Source organism: Hirundo rustica, chromosome 4, assembly GCF_015227805.2.
Source record: "Hirundo rustica isolate bHirRus1 chromosome 4, bHirRus1.pri.v3, whole genome shotgun sequence".
Classification (NCBI taxonomy): Eukaryota; Metazoa; Chordata; class Aves; order Passeriformes; family Hirundinidae; genus Hirundo; species Hirundo rustica.
The window spans coordinates 11,448,421-11,466,875 of record NC_053453.1 but is presented as its reverse complement, the minus strand read 5'-3'; the positions used below and the strand labels follow the sequence as shown (position 1 = coordinate 11,466,875).

General features: G+C 36.8%; 1 protein-coding gene across 8 annotated transcripts in view; it reads right to left on the bottom strand.

Moving 5' to 3' along the window:
- Positions 1-18,455, bottom strand: part of MAGI2 (membrane associated guanylate kinase, WW and PDZ domain containing 2) — a 713,954-nt gene that overhangs the window by 114,203 nt on the left and 581,296 nt on the right. For 7 of the 8 annotated variants that reach the window (XM_040061343.2, XM_040061346.2, XM_040061344.2 and 4 more), the window contains one exon: positions 6,316-6,951. The exons of the other annotated variant lie outside the window; for it this stretch is intronic. In XM_040061343.2, the coding sequence (XP_039917277.1) occupies positions 6,316-6,951 (636 nt within the window). The remainder of the gene's footprint in view (positions 1-6,315; positions 6,952-18,455) is intronic. 8 annotated transcript variants of the gene reach the window in all.

Sequence of the window (18,455 nt, the reverse complement as noted above, 5' to 3'; positions counted from 1 at the left end):
TCGTTAAGATGAGTCAGGAAAGCAGTGCTTCAGAAATTTTGTTAATAAAACAGCTTTTTACAACTTTTTAACAACTGTTAAACTGTTTAACAACAGTTTTAACAACTTGTTTATTGCATGTTAATGTTATTTGTGAAAATTTTATTTCTGGAATTAACAAAGGAAAGACACTGTCCTTCTCACAAGGCTGTTAGGAAACTATCTTGCACAAAATACTGATTTCTATGCAGGGAAGGTAGGAAGGGGCAAGTGTCCATGGCTGGCAAAAGGGCAACAGGATATCTAACAGAAAAGTCAGTGAAGTGGATAATATAGCATGACTCGTAATATTTTGGATCATTAAATGTTTTTGGCTTTACTAGCTAAAAATAGCAGCAAAAATGAGCACAAAAAAAAGGCAAACAACTCAAAAGCCAGCATGAGAAGAATATGTTTGTAGAGAAATCTTTCCTCAACGCTGAGGAAACTGTTGAATTTATGATGTCATAAAAAAAGCTCATAATTTTGAGATGGAAAGGAAAAAGGTCAGCTTGAACCTTTGTTTTCCATCGTTTTTAAAGCAGATGGATCCAGGAACAACAGAGCACTTAGAGGGATGGCAAGGCAAAATGGTGTGGCAAATTAGAAAGAGAAAATTTTAAGAGGATGCCATCGGCAGCGTGTTCGACAGAAGGCATTTATGTCTCCAATTTCCAGGTATCAATGAATCACGTGGTTCTCTTCGAATGGGTCAGTGCTTCACTATCAAGTTCATTTGCACATGCCCTTTGTGTGATCAAATGTCCCTTAAGCTCCCGAACAAGAGATACACGTGACATTGAAGAATACAGGAAGGCTAAAAATGCGGATATTGCCAAATATTCCTCTCAACATTAGACTGCTTTCAGGAAATAAGAGGGAAAAGGATCAGGGCAAATGTACAGTTGAAGTAAGCATCTGGAGAGTAGAAAATATATCAGGAAACAGGAGAGATATAAGACATTGTCCCAAAATCTCTTCTCAGAAACAACGAAAGAAGCAGAACTTCATGAATAAGGCAAGTATGAACAGACTACCGTTAAAGTACCCATAGGATGCAACTAAACCAAGATTGGCTTCCTTTAGGAAGTGACTGGAGAGGAAAAATTTGCCAATGACTCAGGGATGTAAAACAGTAGAGGCAGTAGGATGACGGAAAACCTCTGTAAGTCCCAAATCAAAAACCTACAACATACTCCCAAGACTTTAATTTTTTAAATCCTCAGGACTGTTGACTAGAAAGTCCTGAACTGGGGATGAGCAAGCCATGAGACACAGGGTCTTCAGTCTGCAACAGGTACTGTGTTACTATTTTGAATGAAGAACTGCAGAATGAGAATAAAAGCCACAGGGACCTCAGTGGTGGGCTGAGCTCATGGAACAAAGAGATCAGAACTTCCTGGGCCAGACTAGTGCTCGCAGCATGACAGTGCTGCCTCAGCTTTATCTTGCGCAGCTTTTCCAAAAGACAACAACCTGGAGATAAAGAAGCATGAGTTTTCCTGACCAGAGGAATTGAAACACATAGCAATCCTGGGAAAAAAAAAAAAAAAAAAAAAAAAAAAAAAAAAAAAAAAAAAAAAAAAAAAAAAAAAAAAGAAAAAAAAAGAAAAAAAAAAATCACCTCTATGGGAGAAAGGCAAAACTGGCAAATTTGAAATAAGTCCAGGGAAAAGGTAGTGAGGATGGAGGGTTCCTTCCACTCAAGTCTGCTTATTTTGAGGGATTAGTGTTCTTCACTAGAATATTCAGAGATTTATTTGGTGAAATTTCTGCCTGTTTCTGAAATTCATAATGATGTGTCTGATTTACTGGTATCTGTTAGAGGTTTTAAGGAGCTACCGATTTCTACTAAGATTTATGCAATATCTGAGAAAAATAGTTTGCCTTCCTTTTATTCACACAATTTTTTCACAATCATTTTGACTATGTGTGCATTGCATGTGGCCCTCGCTATTTCCCATGCCGTGTCATGGTGACACTGGCTGCTGACAGTCCAGACCCACACCAGGACTGGGCTAACAATTAAACAGTGTTGACAGTGTGTCAGTTCTCCGGCTCATTTTGTACCAACATTCTCAGCTTCTCAGCGCCAGATTGGATTCTACCATTCTCTGATTCCACAATTATAAAATAGCCATCTGATGTAGGAATTTTGTCAGTCTCCCACTTTTTTGTATTTACTGTTTCACTCTCAACACCTATTATGAGTTGCCATAACTTCATGAAGCAGTCCTGGGTTGTCTGCAGGTTTCCTTAACAACAGCATTTCAGACATAGTCCTAATGGATCTACATTTGAATTCCTTTTGACAGGAACACTTCTGGAGCTGGGCACCTCTGCTGTCTACAGGTTCATATATTTCAAAGGTACTTTCCAAAAGAGATGGCGTATGTCAAACACTTGGATAGCTCAGTTAGTAGAATCTAGTTTTTCTGATTATTTTGCTCTACATAAATTTGCTACATACCACTTCAACCACTAAGTGCTGTTCTTCAGTAGTACTGGACTAATTCAGAATTTATACTCTATCTACATTCAGAATGCCTGATTTTTGAGAGCTCTTCCACACTATTTCAGCGGCCTGTACTCGATGAAATCTACTGCAGAAATCTACTGCAGAAGCTGAGGATAAAGTGTAAAGCCTGAAGCAAAGCTGGAAAGGAGTAAATCTCATTGGGAGTTATTTTCTTTCTTTTATATATATATTTTTAGGGTAACACTTTTCCACTAATTTTTTTGATTTTTCCATTAATTTTTTTTTTCCAGTACAAACACATCTGTCAGCTTATAGTAATCAATGGAAACAATATAGCTGCTTAGCAAAAACAGATGCAAAGATACTGAACTATTATAGTGCATCTACTTAGCAAAGAACTTGTCCAATAAACAAGAAAAAGATGTCTAGCTAACGCTAGAGAGATGCTTTGCACTTCCTTTGATAGACAATCATATTATTTAGATTACTATTTTTTTTTTAACAAGCATATACATTGCTACTTCTGCTTTAGAAATCTTAAAATGAGTGGACTATGAGTTGTGGGACTTCCTCCAGCTGCATTGCACCCCATGACAAGTCTCTGCTGATGGTGAGAGAGATTTTACTAGCCTCTTTAAATCTGAGTACTGCTATTTCCTCCATCCTTTTGAAACATGCAGACCTCTCCTTCTTCTGCATACTCTGGCTGTTGACCTTTTAAGCTTGAATTTTAAAATGTTTTTTAAAGTGCTGTAGCATGCATACTATGTGCAACCAAGGGAATATTTTTTCCAGTATGAGATACTTCTTCCTATAGTGAGAATAAATCACAGTCAATGTCAAGCTGTTTCATGTCTGCAGTGCAGAAAAGATTGCTGGATGAGAGGGAAATTAAGCCACTCCCAGAAACGGATTTGCCACAATTAGGTGTGCAGTCAGGCTACATTCATATCAGAGACAGAAACATTACAAGGCAACACACAACCCTATGCAAAACAGGTAGGAACGGTCCTTTGGTCTTAATTTTAAAGATGAGACATTAAAGACAGGATGCATAGGCTAATGATGGAAAAGGATGGCATAATTCAAGTGTCATTACACATCAAAATAATAAACTAAAAATTGGATCCATGAGTAATGAGAAAGTATACCTTGTTTTACTGGTGTCACTGACTGAATATTTTATAGTCAAAGAAAGTTTCTCTAAGTATTTGGTTTTGTATTCATATTTTCTCACATGGCCAAATCTTATAACCTGTTTATTATTCATAACATATCAGATAGACACATACACCTGAATCAGTCATCCTCTACTCCCTTTAAAATCAGCAAATATAGTTTTAAGGTATACCTAGATATACCTGACTTATTTGAGACACCTACAGTGGAATTACATCACAGAAAAACCTATTTCTACACAGGGACTAAAAAAGGAGACATGATGACTAAAACAGACATAATAACCTGCATTCTAGGTGTATATTTAGTCACATAGATTCCCTTTTCCTATGAATAGATTAAAAAAAAAAATCCAACAAAACCCTGGTTTTCATCTTAAAATAGTCCTCATGTTTGTGTTAAGATGTGATTTTGCCATCTCTTAGGTAGATTAGGTTTGATTCATATACTAATTTTTTCAGTTCTTTTGAATCACTAAAAAAGTGAGCTTTTTTTGAATTTTAATTTCATGGTCTCACAACCTTGAGTTAAGGTATAGTCATTATTTTTGATGTACAAAAAATTATGATAGTAAACTTGCATTTGTTCTGTGCAATCCCCTTAGGTTTAATGACACTGTAGTACTTCCAAACATTTGCTTTAGTCTTGGTCATTGTTCTACCATGAAAAAACCACGGTCTCTTTCTCTTCCTTGCATTCTCTAAAGCAACCAACCACTTCCTGCCCCAGCAACAGAAGGTTAAATGTTCCTGCATTTGGACTTAGCATATTGTGTCAGCTGAGCCAGGGGAAGGACCTGCACCTCGTGCTTGGCCTGAGAGAGACCAGATGGTGTAAACTCAGAGCGCTTTTATCGAGCGCTGAGCTCAGTGTAGTATCTCCTACCTGCCACGGTGATGTGTAGAAAATAACCACAGCTCAGTTAATGTACCAGAACTTGTTAAACTATCATGTTAATCAATGTAAAACTATCATGTTTTGATCATGAATCAATGACCTAAGAAGAAATTCTCTTCAGAGAGAGCAATTATCCTCAAGGGCTTGAGTATGTTGCTGTTTCAGTTGTTTTTTTTTTTTTTTTTTTTGCTACTGTCCTGTACTGATTGCTGAAATATCTATTTTATTGTCTATTATTACTCAGGCTTGTTCAGCATACTGGATTTCACACTCCACTTCTCTCTGAAGACTGGTGTTCTAAATTGTTTTCCTCTAGAGGGTGATTATCTTGCCTTTTGCAAAGTAAAATTCCATCTTTTTGGGGTTACACTAACCCTTCTAGTTGTCTTTATGCTCTTTTTTTTGCTATGAATTTCTCCCTAATTTGTCAACTTCTTAATAAAATAAAAATGTTGTTTTTTCCATTGTTTAAGATTCTTAATGGCCATTAAGGACAACCAGATTTAATATCATTGAATACAGCTTCTCTGCAACCATTAACTTTCTCTAAGTTCATATACTATAGTGACTCCATTTAATTATCATCCTAATTTGATTTCATTGCAAAGAAATAGAAGATTCTGTCTCTTTTAAATCATTGTTTTATATATATACATGAAAAATAATTTATTGACTATGTGCCTTTACTGACTGTGTGATTATATATCACCTATAATCACCTTATGTTTGTTACTTCTGCAATTTGACATGCTACTATATTCTTTATTCTAAGGATTTTTAGGTATTGTAACGATAAACCTTTGTCATATGCAAACACTAAAGCTTCACTTCCCTATTTCTATTCTTCAGAAGGAAAGTAGTTAGTATTTTTGCATCTTTGTGCATAGAATCCTTTTTTCTTTTGAAGCACAGAGTAATGTACATTAAGTGATATATGAATGCCTTTAGAGAAACAAAGATTTTTAATTCAAAAACCCCAATCATTATTTAATTCACGTAATAATAAATTAGGATGGATGTTCATCTCAAACCACCAAAGAACTCTTGTTTGGCTAAAATAATAAAAGCTATGAAATAACTTATGCCTGTAAAGTTTTTAACTCTATTTCTGTTCTTATTGATTCTTTATGGATAAGTCTTGGCACCTTCCAATGGTGACATTCAAACTTACTGCGTCAGGCTGGTGAGAAAAAAGAAGTTGCTAGAAGCTATTTTTTTAAAAAATCATAAATATATATACCATGGATCTCTGTTATCAGGAAAGAAAATAGCCCCAACAACTGTTGTACAAAATTTTTACAATGAACGAAAAGGAGGCAAAATGGCTTAGGAAAACCAGTAATCTTGTAAAGGGTAAATAAATTTCTCTGATCTACATTAATGAGTCAATACATACAACTATATCTAAAGCTTGCAGCAATGCTTTGGGACTACATGAATTTGCTGCAGACACCATACAAATTATTATGGGGTGAAAGGTCCAGGACTGCCCTAGTTTCACCCTTATATAGAGATGGCACCATTGACACTCAAAACACATAAAAAAATGTACAACAAACTGTAAGATTTTGCCTAGGATACTTAATTACAGACACACTTTTCCAGAACCAATGGTGATACTTCCCACAACACGGAAATTAATTTCCAATCTAGCAAACAAGGATGTAGTGAGTATATGTATGTCTTATGGTTTTGAACCTTTTATACACATTTTTGTAATTGTACAGACTTTCCAAACTTACCTCCTCTATGGATAATCAAAGAAGTTTCACTTCCAACAGGACATTCTTTAAGTATATCCACTACTTCTGCATGGCTCAGGTTCTGTACATTCTGCTGGTTGATCTCAACAATGAGGTCACCTTCACACAAACCAGGACATCCCTGAATGTCTAGAATTTGCTTCACCCTCTGTCCTGTAGGACTGTCTGCTATAGTGAAGCCAAAGCCCTGGGCCCCTTTCACAATGGTTAAGGTCATGAGTTCAGCTTGGGTGGCCCCAGAAGAAGCCATTGATATATTATCATCATGGGCAGGTGGTGGGAATGTGCTATCAAGCTGACTATCTGCTGGAATGGAGTGCAAGGAGTGTGGTGGTCGATCTGATACGTCTGGAACAGACTGAGAAGTCCTAGAAATGTATTCCAAATAAGTTTCATAGTTATGTCTTCCATTTACCACTACCGGAGGCCTCTCCATTACTGCAAGGGGTGGCACCATGCTGTTGGCAGGATCTTCAGGATCAAAGGGCAAAGGGTATCCACGACATAGCACCAAGTTGACACTCTGACCAATAGGAACAGACTGGAAGAGTTTGACTACATCTGCGTGAGTATGTCCAAGGACACAAACTTCATTAATATAGACAATCACATCACCTAGAACGAGAAGAACAAACAGTGACAACATGAGACAACTTCAATTGCTGTATATGCAGTGCATTTTTTTTTAAATGAGATAGAAGTCTACTAAAAAGATATGATAAATTCAATTAACATACTGACTCATATAGCAGAGACAAAAAAGTAAAGTTTGTCTGGCAGCAAATGTAATACAAAGACACAACAACAATACCAGTTATTTTCTGTGTAAGCTCATAGATGAAAAATTTAGATGGATCTAGACATTAACCTTTTCTTTACACTTCCTCTCTATTTTTCTAACTCATTGCAGTGTAGTCTCCATAGATTACTTTTTTATAAGGAAAAATGGACAGTTATTTGGAGAGTGTGTTGTCGAGAAATACCATTGTTTGGTGTAGAGTAAAAGAAAAAAAAAAGTAAGTATTCCTGGACTTAAGAATCAATGAATGCCAATGCAAGACTGGGTATGGATGTGCATAAGGAAACACTTTTTGCATTGATCATGATATCGATACTTTTCTGTTAAATGTGATTACTTGTCATCAGCCATTCAGAGCTGCTACTGTCATTTCTTATTCTAGGCATGAACTATCTATCTTAAATAATATAGAGATGCTTCATGGCATTTTGTAGCCAAAAGTCTCAAGGACAATGACACAACAAAATTTTTTTTGGTAGGTTCAATAGCTTTACATTAGAAAAATCTAGACAAATATATGAAATTCAGTTTAATATTTTCACCTAAGCAGCTGGTCAAACAAAACCAAAGATAATCCCTTTACCTTCAAATCTTTTCTCATGTATAGCAGACCTACCAGTCTGAGCATATGGAAGCAGAACACTTTAACTCACAGGCTATTTATAGGTCTCCATATTGCCCATGCATCAACCAGCTACTGTTACTGGAAAGTTCAGAAATAAGTTCAAAATTCTTCTTGGCATTAGAAGAGATCTATATATTTATAACCATAAATAATTTTTAATGTACTGTTAAGATGCACACTAATATAAAAATGAGTTATCAGTGCAAGCAATATTCAGAATAGTTTGATGACCCACAGTCTGTTTTCACTTTCATAAAAAAGTTTGCATCTTTATAGATAAAGAAATGGATTTTTCATTAGAGAACTCTAGAAATTAAAGTATTTTTCTAAGTGAAGACTGTCTTATTAGTATTATTATCATTAATCACCAGGATACTGTGAGATGTCTACAACGTACAAAATTCAAAAATTGACACATCACAACACAAAGCTTTTAAAGGTATTTGAAAACTCAGCAATAAAATGAGAATGATTTAGGGAGAATGAGGTGGCTTGGGTGGAATTGCTTTAAGTGTATTTATGAAATAATGTCTTTCAAGTGCTTCAGTCAAAATACCTAATCCAGCAAACTGAGGATAAGAGTGTCATCAAGATGCCAATGCAAGCGCTGTTTCTAAGTGAGGACAAAAGGCAAAGGCTGTTTCTATGTGAAAACTAAATGGTCAATTCCCACATGATCAGACCGTGTAACAGCTTGACAGTAATTAATTGAATTTGCACAAACTGTGATTCAGAGGAAGATTTCTTCAGAGGGTGCCTAGGGAAAACGACTTCGGAAGTTTGCTTAAATGATTGTGAGTATTACACACATAAACCTTAGGAGTTGCAAATGCTTTCTTAAATGTGCATCGTAAATAGATTTCAAAACAAGCAAAACAGTAATGTCACTTCATAGGCAGTACTGAAAGAACTCCATTGCTTTTGTCTCAAGCAGCTGAAAATAAAGCAGTTTTCAAAAGTCAAAATTTAAAAGAAAATATTCACCGTACAAATTACTGTGGCAATGGCTGCAATTCATCATGATTTGCTTATGCCCTGGTATAGAAAGATCTTACCTGCATTCTCATCCCTGGCTCCTATGTTAGCAGTGAGGCTGACATTGCTCACAACAGGACTGCTTCTGTTGAACTGAGAGCTCTTCAGTGCATGCTTCTGTTTCAGTAGCTCTGCCTTAATAGTAACCTTGCGACTTTTTAATCCATGCAGTCTTTATTTTCCTGAGTGCTGGCAATGCAGCTATGTGGTGGGAGGAGACCAATCTGTTTGTTCATCCTCTCTTACAGTATATTAGCAGAGTGCAAAACGAAAAATGCAATTTTTGTGTTGGGCAAGTAAATTGTTGCCTGCTTTCACCCCTTCATTCTAAGTATTTGGACAGGACTAGCTATGATATAAAATTTAAATCAATATGGTTTCAATATATCAGAAAATTACATAAACTAGTTGACATTATATAGATCTGTAGTGAAAAGAAATTACCTTTTGCAAAAAGAGTGCAGTCAGGAAACATAAAAGCCAAGTAGTCCCTTTCCCTAGTCACTAAACAGGCTAAACTGAGCACTAGAAGATCTCGGGTAAGAACTTCCTCAAATAACAACCTTCCATTATCCCTCACAGGCCAGCAGAAAATCCTTCAGCATTTCCTGAATCAATATCTTCAAAGCTCTTTGTTGTTTCTGAGGTATAACATGAATAGCATGCCTGGGCAGATGCTGAGGCTGTAACTCAGTCACAGTGGGACCGTTTGGAACCCGCCTGCAGTGGTGTCACATGGAGAATGTACAGCCACAGGTTAAGTGTGATGAGCACAAGGGCATGAGTTACTAAGCTCAGCTCAAAGAAAGGACTTGCAGTGGGGAGAAACAGTTTCAGATCATGAGACAGGAAGGAGGAAAAAAAGGGGTTAACTTCAGAAATCCTTCAAATTAATCTCTCAACTGTACTTTTTCCAAACCTAACTCATTTTTCCAGGCTGAGAGTTCCTCATTGCTGACACAGAGAGAAGTACCCAGCACTTGGTAGGAGGAGGGAGATAAGAGCATTACAGAGCCAGTGCCATGCTAATGCAAAGTTCAAAACCTCTCTTCTTTAGGAAACCTCCCTTAAAGGTTCCTGTAGCATCTTTTCTGCCTGTTCTCTTCTGCTGCTTCTAATAATAATGGGTGCATATGGACAAGCATAATAGTGATCCACTTTATAACTCATGTCTGATTTTCTGAGCAAGCCATAGTCTGCCTCCAGAAATCACAGTTTCACAGTGAGTGGGTATCTTTGAAGTTATGCAGAACATTTATATTAAGCATCAAACTTCGCCTGACTTTTAGAATTAAATTTACAAAAATGACTGGAGCTTGCTTACAGAATGATTGAGCTTGGCAGGGATCTCTAGAGGTCATGTTGTCCAAACTCTGCTCAATCAGAGTCTCTTATAACCAGTTGCCCAGGATCATGTCCAGGTGGCTTTTGAAAACCTCCAAGGAGGTAGAATCCACATCTTCTCGGGGCAACCTATGTCAGTGCTCAGTCACCCTCTCAGTAGGGAAGTGTTTGCTGATGTTCAAAGGGGACCTCCTGTGTTTGAGTGTTTTTCCATTGCTGCCTCCTTGCCGTGGGAAAGAACTTGGCTCCATCTTCTTTGTACAGGTATTTATGTAGTTTGATAAAATCCCCCTGAACCTTCTCTTCTCCAGGGTGAACATCCTCTCTATCAGGTGTTCTCTAATTTCATCTTCCTCACTAGCCTGTACAAACTGTACACTTGCCATACCACCCTCATCTTACTTGAGACTGTTGAGGGATGAGGGAGCCCAGAAGGGCTGATCTATGGAAAAGCCATCTGAATCAGACTCTCTAGATGAACTGGCAGGCTTGATAGACACCCAGTAGACAACAGATACCCTGGCCTACATCTCAAAAATCTACACTGCCACGAAAAGAGATTCTTCAGTGTCTAAATTCAGCACTGAGTTGAAGAATCTTAAAGAATACTGACAGCAAGCAAATTTATCAAACTGTCCTAAAGTTACCTCTGATTTAGTTAGGGTTTTTGCATTTAACTGAAAAATTTAGGAAAATGGGTCTGGAGGAGACTTCCTGGCTGAACCTAATCCCCTGTTGTCAGATACAACACAGTATGTTACACTGGATGAAATTTGATATCTTCTTCACAGAGACAACCACTAATCCCATAATATTTCATATATTTAACTAGCTTGTTTTGCTTATTAAAGTCTGCTGATCATTACTTATTGTCATGTAATGTTAATTAAGTCAGTGCATGAATGTTTGATTAGAGGTTACATTTTGTTACCTACATATTTCAAAGCGAAACCCAGATCTATACTGTCATTATCTTTAGTTTGATTAGTAACTGGTGAAGAAATTTCTGAGCTTAAATATCTTTTAATGACAGATTCTGTTTTACATTCCTCTCTACAATAATGTTGCAGAATTAAATCTGACACCCTGGGGATTTTCCACAAGCATTAATTCTGAAAAAAACCCGAACTTTTTTCATGCTTGATCCAAGCAGAATTTGTTTTATTGACATAACTAGTTTCATAACAAATTACCTTATAGTTTCAGGGAAGGTTACCAACTCTGTTTATCTTTCTGAAGAACCTGTACTGTTCAGTTGACTCCAGTTATTTTTTTCTGATAGTTTTTTTTTACCCCTAGATTCTCTGTGTAAACATCTTGCACTTGTAGGTAGAATTTGTCCATTTTCTTACCTGTGTTCCCACTACCGGATATAAACATTTTGCCTATTTCTTCTTATTATGTTTCTTGTACACTTAGGTTTCTGGCTGTACTTCAGTGAACTGAATTGCCTACTAGACTGCCATTCTCATTATTAATTAGAATTCACTAAACTTTGACATATGAATGCAGAGAAAAAAGTGCAGATTAGTTAGAAATTTATTAGAAATGTGTCCATTCTTCCTGACAGGTTTTTGATCATGCTCCTAGTTCTAGATTTTTGTGCTTAAAATATGACAGAATGCTGTGATTTGGGGTGGAGACAGCTCTGCTAGGGCCCTGCAGCCAGCAGAAGCCAATAGCAATGGAGCTAAAACCAGCTCATGTTTTGGCAAGTCAGCATGGGACACACCAGCTCTGCAGGACTTGGGCTGCATAATTTTTTGCTGCATTTGTAGCCCACATAAACTCTGCTAACTTCTCCAGCATTACTTATTCCCACTTGCATTTCTCACCCATATAATCTAAATTCTGCATACGCATACTCTGCATCAGTTTCAGAACTAGCAATACATGATTACTTCATCGTTGAAGCTTTCCCTTCACCTGCCCACCCACACCCTCTACTGTCATTATCAGATATATCTGTCACTTCTCAGCAGTGACCTTGTCTTCTCCTTCTGCAGGCTGCTGCAAGATTGCGGGCACTGGAGCCTGTTAATAATCAATTCAGAGCATGTTTCCAGTATCAAAATATGAAACATGGGGTTGATTTTAATAACAACAGTATGCAATTGATGGTCATGAAAAAAGCAAAGACTTGTAAGAAATGAGACATTTTTACATTCACACATACAGTTACAATTAGCAGTACAGAGAACTGGTGTGTGAGGGGTCCTTTAGTTACACAGTAGCAAACAAACTTCATTCTGAAACTTCAACACTCAACTTCCTTCCACTTGCCGTAAGTGTTAATCCAGTGTGGGAATAAATAGTTTCTATTACAAATGGCTAGAAGTATTTTTTTTTGTCTGCAAAAGATTTCACGATGATCTGCATAAACAGAAATTCTGGTTTCTTGTACTCTGACTTTCCGCAAAACCTTGTAAAACCTATTTGGCTCTAGCAAAAGAAAAAGCCTAGGGTCTTGTAGTTCATGCTAGCCTGATTTGTCTTAACCAAAAAAAAAAAAAAAAAAAAAAAAAAAAAAAAAAAAAAAAAAAAGGCACAGCCCTAATTTTGTTAATACTCAGTATAAAATTACCCTTATTTTTAAACAAAAATTTTGGAATTACAACAACTTCTTAGAGGAGATTGCAGTGTAAGATGACTACTGCATATTAGTACTGAAATACTTAAAACACCTGCCAAGAAAATTCTTAGTTAGTTCTTCTAAAGAGGAACATTAAATTAACTGCTAAAATATATCAAAAGGGCAACCTGGGGAGAAGTACATGCATACAATAACTCAATAACTACAGCTACTGATCAAAAGAACTAAATTTAAAAGTGACCACATTATTATCAGCTTTATAACAACGTACTCTGATAGACAGTACTGCAGCAGCCAGAGTGAAAAGAAAAGAGCTGCTGGGAGACATAATGGGCAGCTGCCTCTGCATTCAGAAATAGTTTCAGGACCACTTGCTGGTATGCAAGAACACTAAATTGTCCATTAAAATATCACTGCTCATACTGGCATGGAAGAACCATTTCCCAGGCTTCATCACATACAGAAAGTTTTATCTGTGTGTGACAAACCTGGCAAAGCTGACAGGTAACCACTATCCACAGCTCCTGCTTTCACTCTGGGAACTGAGGTTCAGGGGGAAAAATCAGGGTAATAACAATAATATTTATTTAATCAATCATCAGTTATTATAATTTATTATTTCTTTAAATCAGACAAAAAGTCAAACAAACATGTATTCCTAGGCATTCAGGCACTCAAACTGGCCTAGATTTTCCTTTTTCTGAAAACTGAGCAACAGATATAAATCATCTGTTTGTCAGATTTGAGTCACTACTTGTACAAAACGGCATTGTAGGGGTGGTAACTTGGGCTAAAATCTGTTCCCATCATTGGACTTCATAATTCCCATCATGAGGGACTGAGCACTGGCTCTGAACTTCTCTTCAGGGACCAGCACAAATATGTGACACAGACACTTATCTGCAACTTCACCCAAGACTCAGATCTGTTGAGCAAGCAGGTGCCATTTTTATACAATCAATTTTTTAGAACTCATTTTAATTCTACTGTGACCCAATGCATATGCCTAATTAAAAAGCTGTGTATTAAAAATTTTTGTGCTTAACTAGCATGTATCATGTAATTACAGTCAGGCAGATGTGGATTAGTAGAAAAAATTATTTCCATTTTATTTGTATTTTGCATATAATGGTAAAAGCTATTTAAATAGAGGCATTTATTGGTGAGGGAATAAAATAATTTCCAGAAAAATCTAAAGACCCTGATTATTTGCTGATCTAGTAAACATGAAGCATTGTAGATTAAAAAGTGTAACTAATGCAATAACAAGGCATACTTAAAGGAATGCCGGTCATAAAGCAGTAAAAAGTAGGCAAATTTTCTTCCTAGAAACTGTTTTTCACTTCAAGCATCTGAAAGCATAGCATGGATGTTAAAACTGCTACTTTACAAAAAAAAAAAAAAAAAAAAAGTAATTACTTAAAAGATGGTAAGCATATTGGAGGCAAGACACAAAAAAAGAAAAAGGTCCAATTTTCCAGGTAGCCTTTTATTTACAAATTATGTAAGCCTGTTCTGTCTAAGCTTGCTTGCAGGAACTACTTGTGCATCCTGAAATGCCTGGTGTGAATGAACTGTGTGACAGAGCGTCAGTGGATCTGAAGAGCGAGATAAAAAATGTATGCCATGTTTGCATAGCTATTTGGGATCACTTTGAAAGGTGTCATTGTGCACAGAGGCTCATGGAGAAATAAAGCCCTTCCTTTTCTTTAGAAAAAGGAGGTCAAAATTTACAACCCATTTGCTTTTGTATGCACATTTTATTTCTGTAGGCAGCGCATCACATTTATCTAGGTAATGGCTCCCAGGAGGAGGAAGGTAGCCCAGCCAGCCTCCCGGCAGCCTAAAGGCATAGGGGTAGGGAAAAACATGATGTAAATAGCAAGCAGCCCCTGTGCCCCACTGGGAAACCTGGCCATGTGCCACCTGTCCCTGGTGGAAGACATTTTCAGCAGCATTGTCAACTGCACACCATTGCCACTGCTGATTCCTGACATGAACTGCCAGGAAGGAAAAAGGGAGATGGATGAGATGAGGAATTAGATGGAGCATTTATAAAGATGCTGCAGCACAGTGACAAATGCCTTTACGTGTTGAAATATATATAAATATATGTTACTGGTAATTTTAGCAATAGGCAGTCAAATTGTGAACTGAAATGGTTAATAGAGCTATTTTATTTCTTTGAGTAATGGTAGCTATTCAGGAGGACAAGAATAACTAGTCACACACTAAATTAGTAATTTGTGAAAGCAACAGCACTTTGTTGGTCATTTAAAAAAACATGTGCAAAGATAGATGAGTAGGATTAATCTTCATTTAAAACCTATAGAGGTACAACTTGAAAATTCATTTCTATTTTAGAGATATTATGGTTTCCAAGGAGATTCCTTGTAACTGCAGTGGGCATTACTGCCAGAAGTGGGTCAGTTTTATAACACTTTTATCTATTTGGTAAAACTGCGATTTTCATCACTTTTTGATCAATACTTTGTTTTTCCTGCTACACTTGCACAGTGCCCATCCAGGTGCCTAATTCCAAAACTGACCGTCTGAGACCACTACAAATCTAATTTGACTATCAGTCAGGTTATTAATTTAATTTAAAGCTAAGACTTAAAGCTTTGATTTATGGATGTATTGTGTATTCATTGCTGAAGTCCACATTCTTCTGACTGAGATCAACGTGAGCTGCCAGCCGTCAGTGTGCTTATTTCAGATCCAAACCATGGATGTGGAGCCAAACACCAGGCACCAAATCTGAAGGTGTTGCTCTGATGTATTGATTAGCAACGTTAATATATCAATAATAATAATCATCATCATTATCATCATCATCCATATTCTTCCCAAAAGTAATGTTTAGTGTTGTCCCAGATGCTACTTTTTATGCTACTAATTCACTACCAGACTTTGTGCTGAAGAATCTGACTGATTAACAACTTAATCATGCCACTAGTTGTAATGAAATGTGTGCTCATTCACTGCTTCATCCTAGTTATTGGAGCTTCTCCTGTCATGCCAAACCAGAAATTCAGAATATATATATGTGCACTCCTGATTCTACATATATATAAATCCTCCAATCTTGCTGTACCTTCAAAGTAGTCAACAGGGTTTATAAGGTCAGCATCTTTCAGAGACAGATATTTCAAAATCTGGATCACTACAGATTAATGTTTCTATGCAAAATTAAAGACAGGGAGCACTCCATCAAGCAGAAATTAAATGTATCAAAACAGTGAAATAATTTCCAGCTAAATAAATGTATTTTTACTAGTAGTCTACTACAAATAAATACCTCAGTGCTTTTGAAATGGAGCTATATATAATTACCAATTCATTAATAAATGCTTATACAACTGTATGGCTAGAATATAAGTAATTTTCTACTCATAAGTTTTATAAAGGCCATTCAAATTTTACTTTATATGTCCTTGTCTTATATGGTACCTCTATATTTTCTTTCTTTTTTTGACAGCAAAATCATCTACAAAAAAAAAAATTACCTTTACTTCAGACAGCTTCTCACATAATTTCTATACCAAATGATCTACTCAATAGTTTTTCAGGCATGTATGAATATATTACTTGCTTTAAAATTGCATGGCAAAGAGAAATAGTAGAGTTCCTTTAGGTTCTCTAAGGTTTTACAGTATTTTTCCAGGTTAATAGAGGGTAATGCATTATCAAACTGACCTTCCTTCCAAGCAAACATTGGTTGCCTTAATATCTCTAGAGCCTCTTGCCCTGCCAAGCACTCATTTTCAAGGACAATATATTTTTACTCTTTGCAAAACAATTTAACACCTTCACCACTGAATAATTACTCTTTAACTTTCAGCTAATTTCTGAATACTATACTGAGTATAAAAATACAAAATTCAGCTTGCATAATATTAATTTTGAAAGAAGAAGGATACAAAATCATTAACAAAAGTCCCACCAAGCTCCTTCTTTAAAACTGCTTTATAACACACAGGTAACTCCAGCCTTAGTTAGGAAAAGGTCACTTTCTACTCTTACAGATTTATGGCTAAGAATCACATTCCCCTCTTATGAGGATTATCCAGTCTCCCACTAGCTATTCCTCCTCCTTTTATGTCTCATCCACCTTCTCTATGTTCTGTTTTGTTTTCTGAGAGAAAGGAGAATTTTATAGCACTGAGAAGTCACAATATTGTTGGGACTTCCGTTCCACTGTAGTAAATATATGACCAATAACAACACCATTGCAGGGCAAAATACTCCATCATTTTCTATTGCAATATAGGAGTTCAGCTGAATGTTTGGATCCCAACAATTGCCACAAACTGCTGCAATATGCATACACCAATTGCTGTTCAGTAGTCAAATCTCAGATCTTATATATAAAGGGGCATTAACCCTGTTGTGTATGAGAGCAACCATTTTCCTCTTCAGAAAAGAATTAATTTTCTGGATGTCTAAATTTATTAATTTGTTAATCAGCTAATGAATAAAAGTAAATTAAAATGTGTTAATATCAATGACTGTGATGCCACATCAGACTATTTGTTCAGACCATGAAAAAGCAGTCTCACACTATGCCTGCCATCTCCCAATGCCCTTTGTGAATCATCCCATGGTAATTTAAAAGCCCTTCCAAAAATTATAATTGTATCTGATTTTTCCTGAAAAGGCTATCACTTAATGCCATTTGCTTCCACACAATATTTCTATCCTGCTCCTGACAAAGTAGGTGGCACCATCCCTCCTGAGCGTGAATTGCTTCTATGTCCTTCAAAATCTGAGATCAAGTTGTAATCTCCTATCCCACTGGAGATGGCAGCCATAGTGGTTGAAGGTGATTCATGGAAAAGCTCTCTCCAGCATATCATAGGCACAACTTCCTCCCCTTTGGAAATCCTGTAAAAATGGTGGGAAGTGGGACAGCCACTCCATAAACTTCCTTCTGAGATGCTGCATGAGAAGTGCACAAAGAAGGGCAAGAGTGCCACGTGTCAGTGGATGCAGCTCACTGGAGACAGGGGGTAACTAAGGGTGAGCAGGGGATGAGTGTGTGCTGTGGGACACAGGAATGGAAGGAGCAGGAGGAATGTGGGACAAGAACGCCAGCAGCAGAGTGAAAGCAGTGGCTATGCACTGAATGCTTTGTTCTTCCCTGTCTTTAAAAACCCCAAACTGCCTGCCTGTCTAAGAGCCCTGACCTGCTTCAGGAAGGCACAAACAGACTGGAGAATACTAGTGAATCCTGCTCCAAAAGTTGATTTTTTAAAATAGAGGGCAATTTACCTTAAAACTCCTTTTGTTCTTATGGCATTTTAAGTATGACATTATTAAATTTTCAGACTTGTATGCAAGCAATGCTCAGATACAAACACTACCTGAAAATGGTTTCCAGACAAAAAAAGAGTCAGGTGTCAACTGCTTATATGTCAACTGCAATTCTTAGAAATACAGTGAAATTACAGTTATTATTTCCAATGAGGATTATAATGAGAGAAATTCACTAAACAAACTAAAAAACCACAAACAACTCTGGCTAGAAAAATGAAAGTATGGCTTCTTGTCTATTTTAACTCTCTCTGCTTTTACTACAAACTATGAGTTCAGAAAAAAAACTCAAGATTGTCTTTGTGACTCACTCAATCCAAAGATGGGGCTGCTGACACTAATGAGAGACATCACCAGAAATAATACTGTCCTAGCAGCAAAGTTAAGCATTGCTGGGTGAATGAATT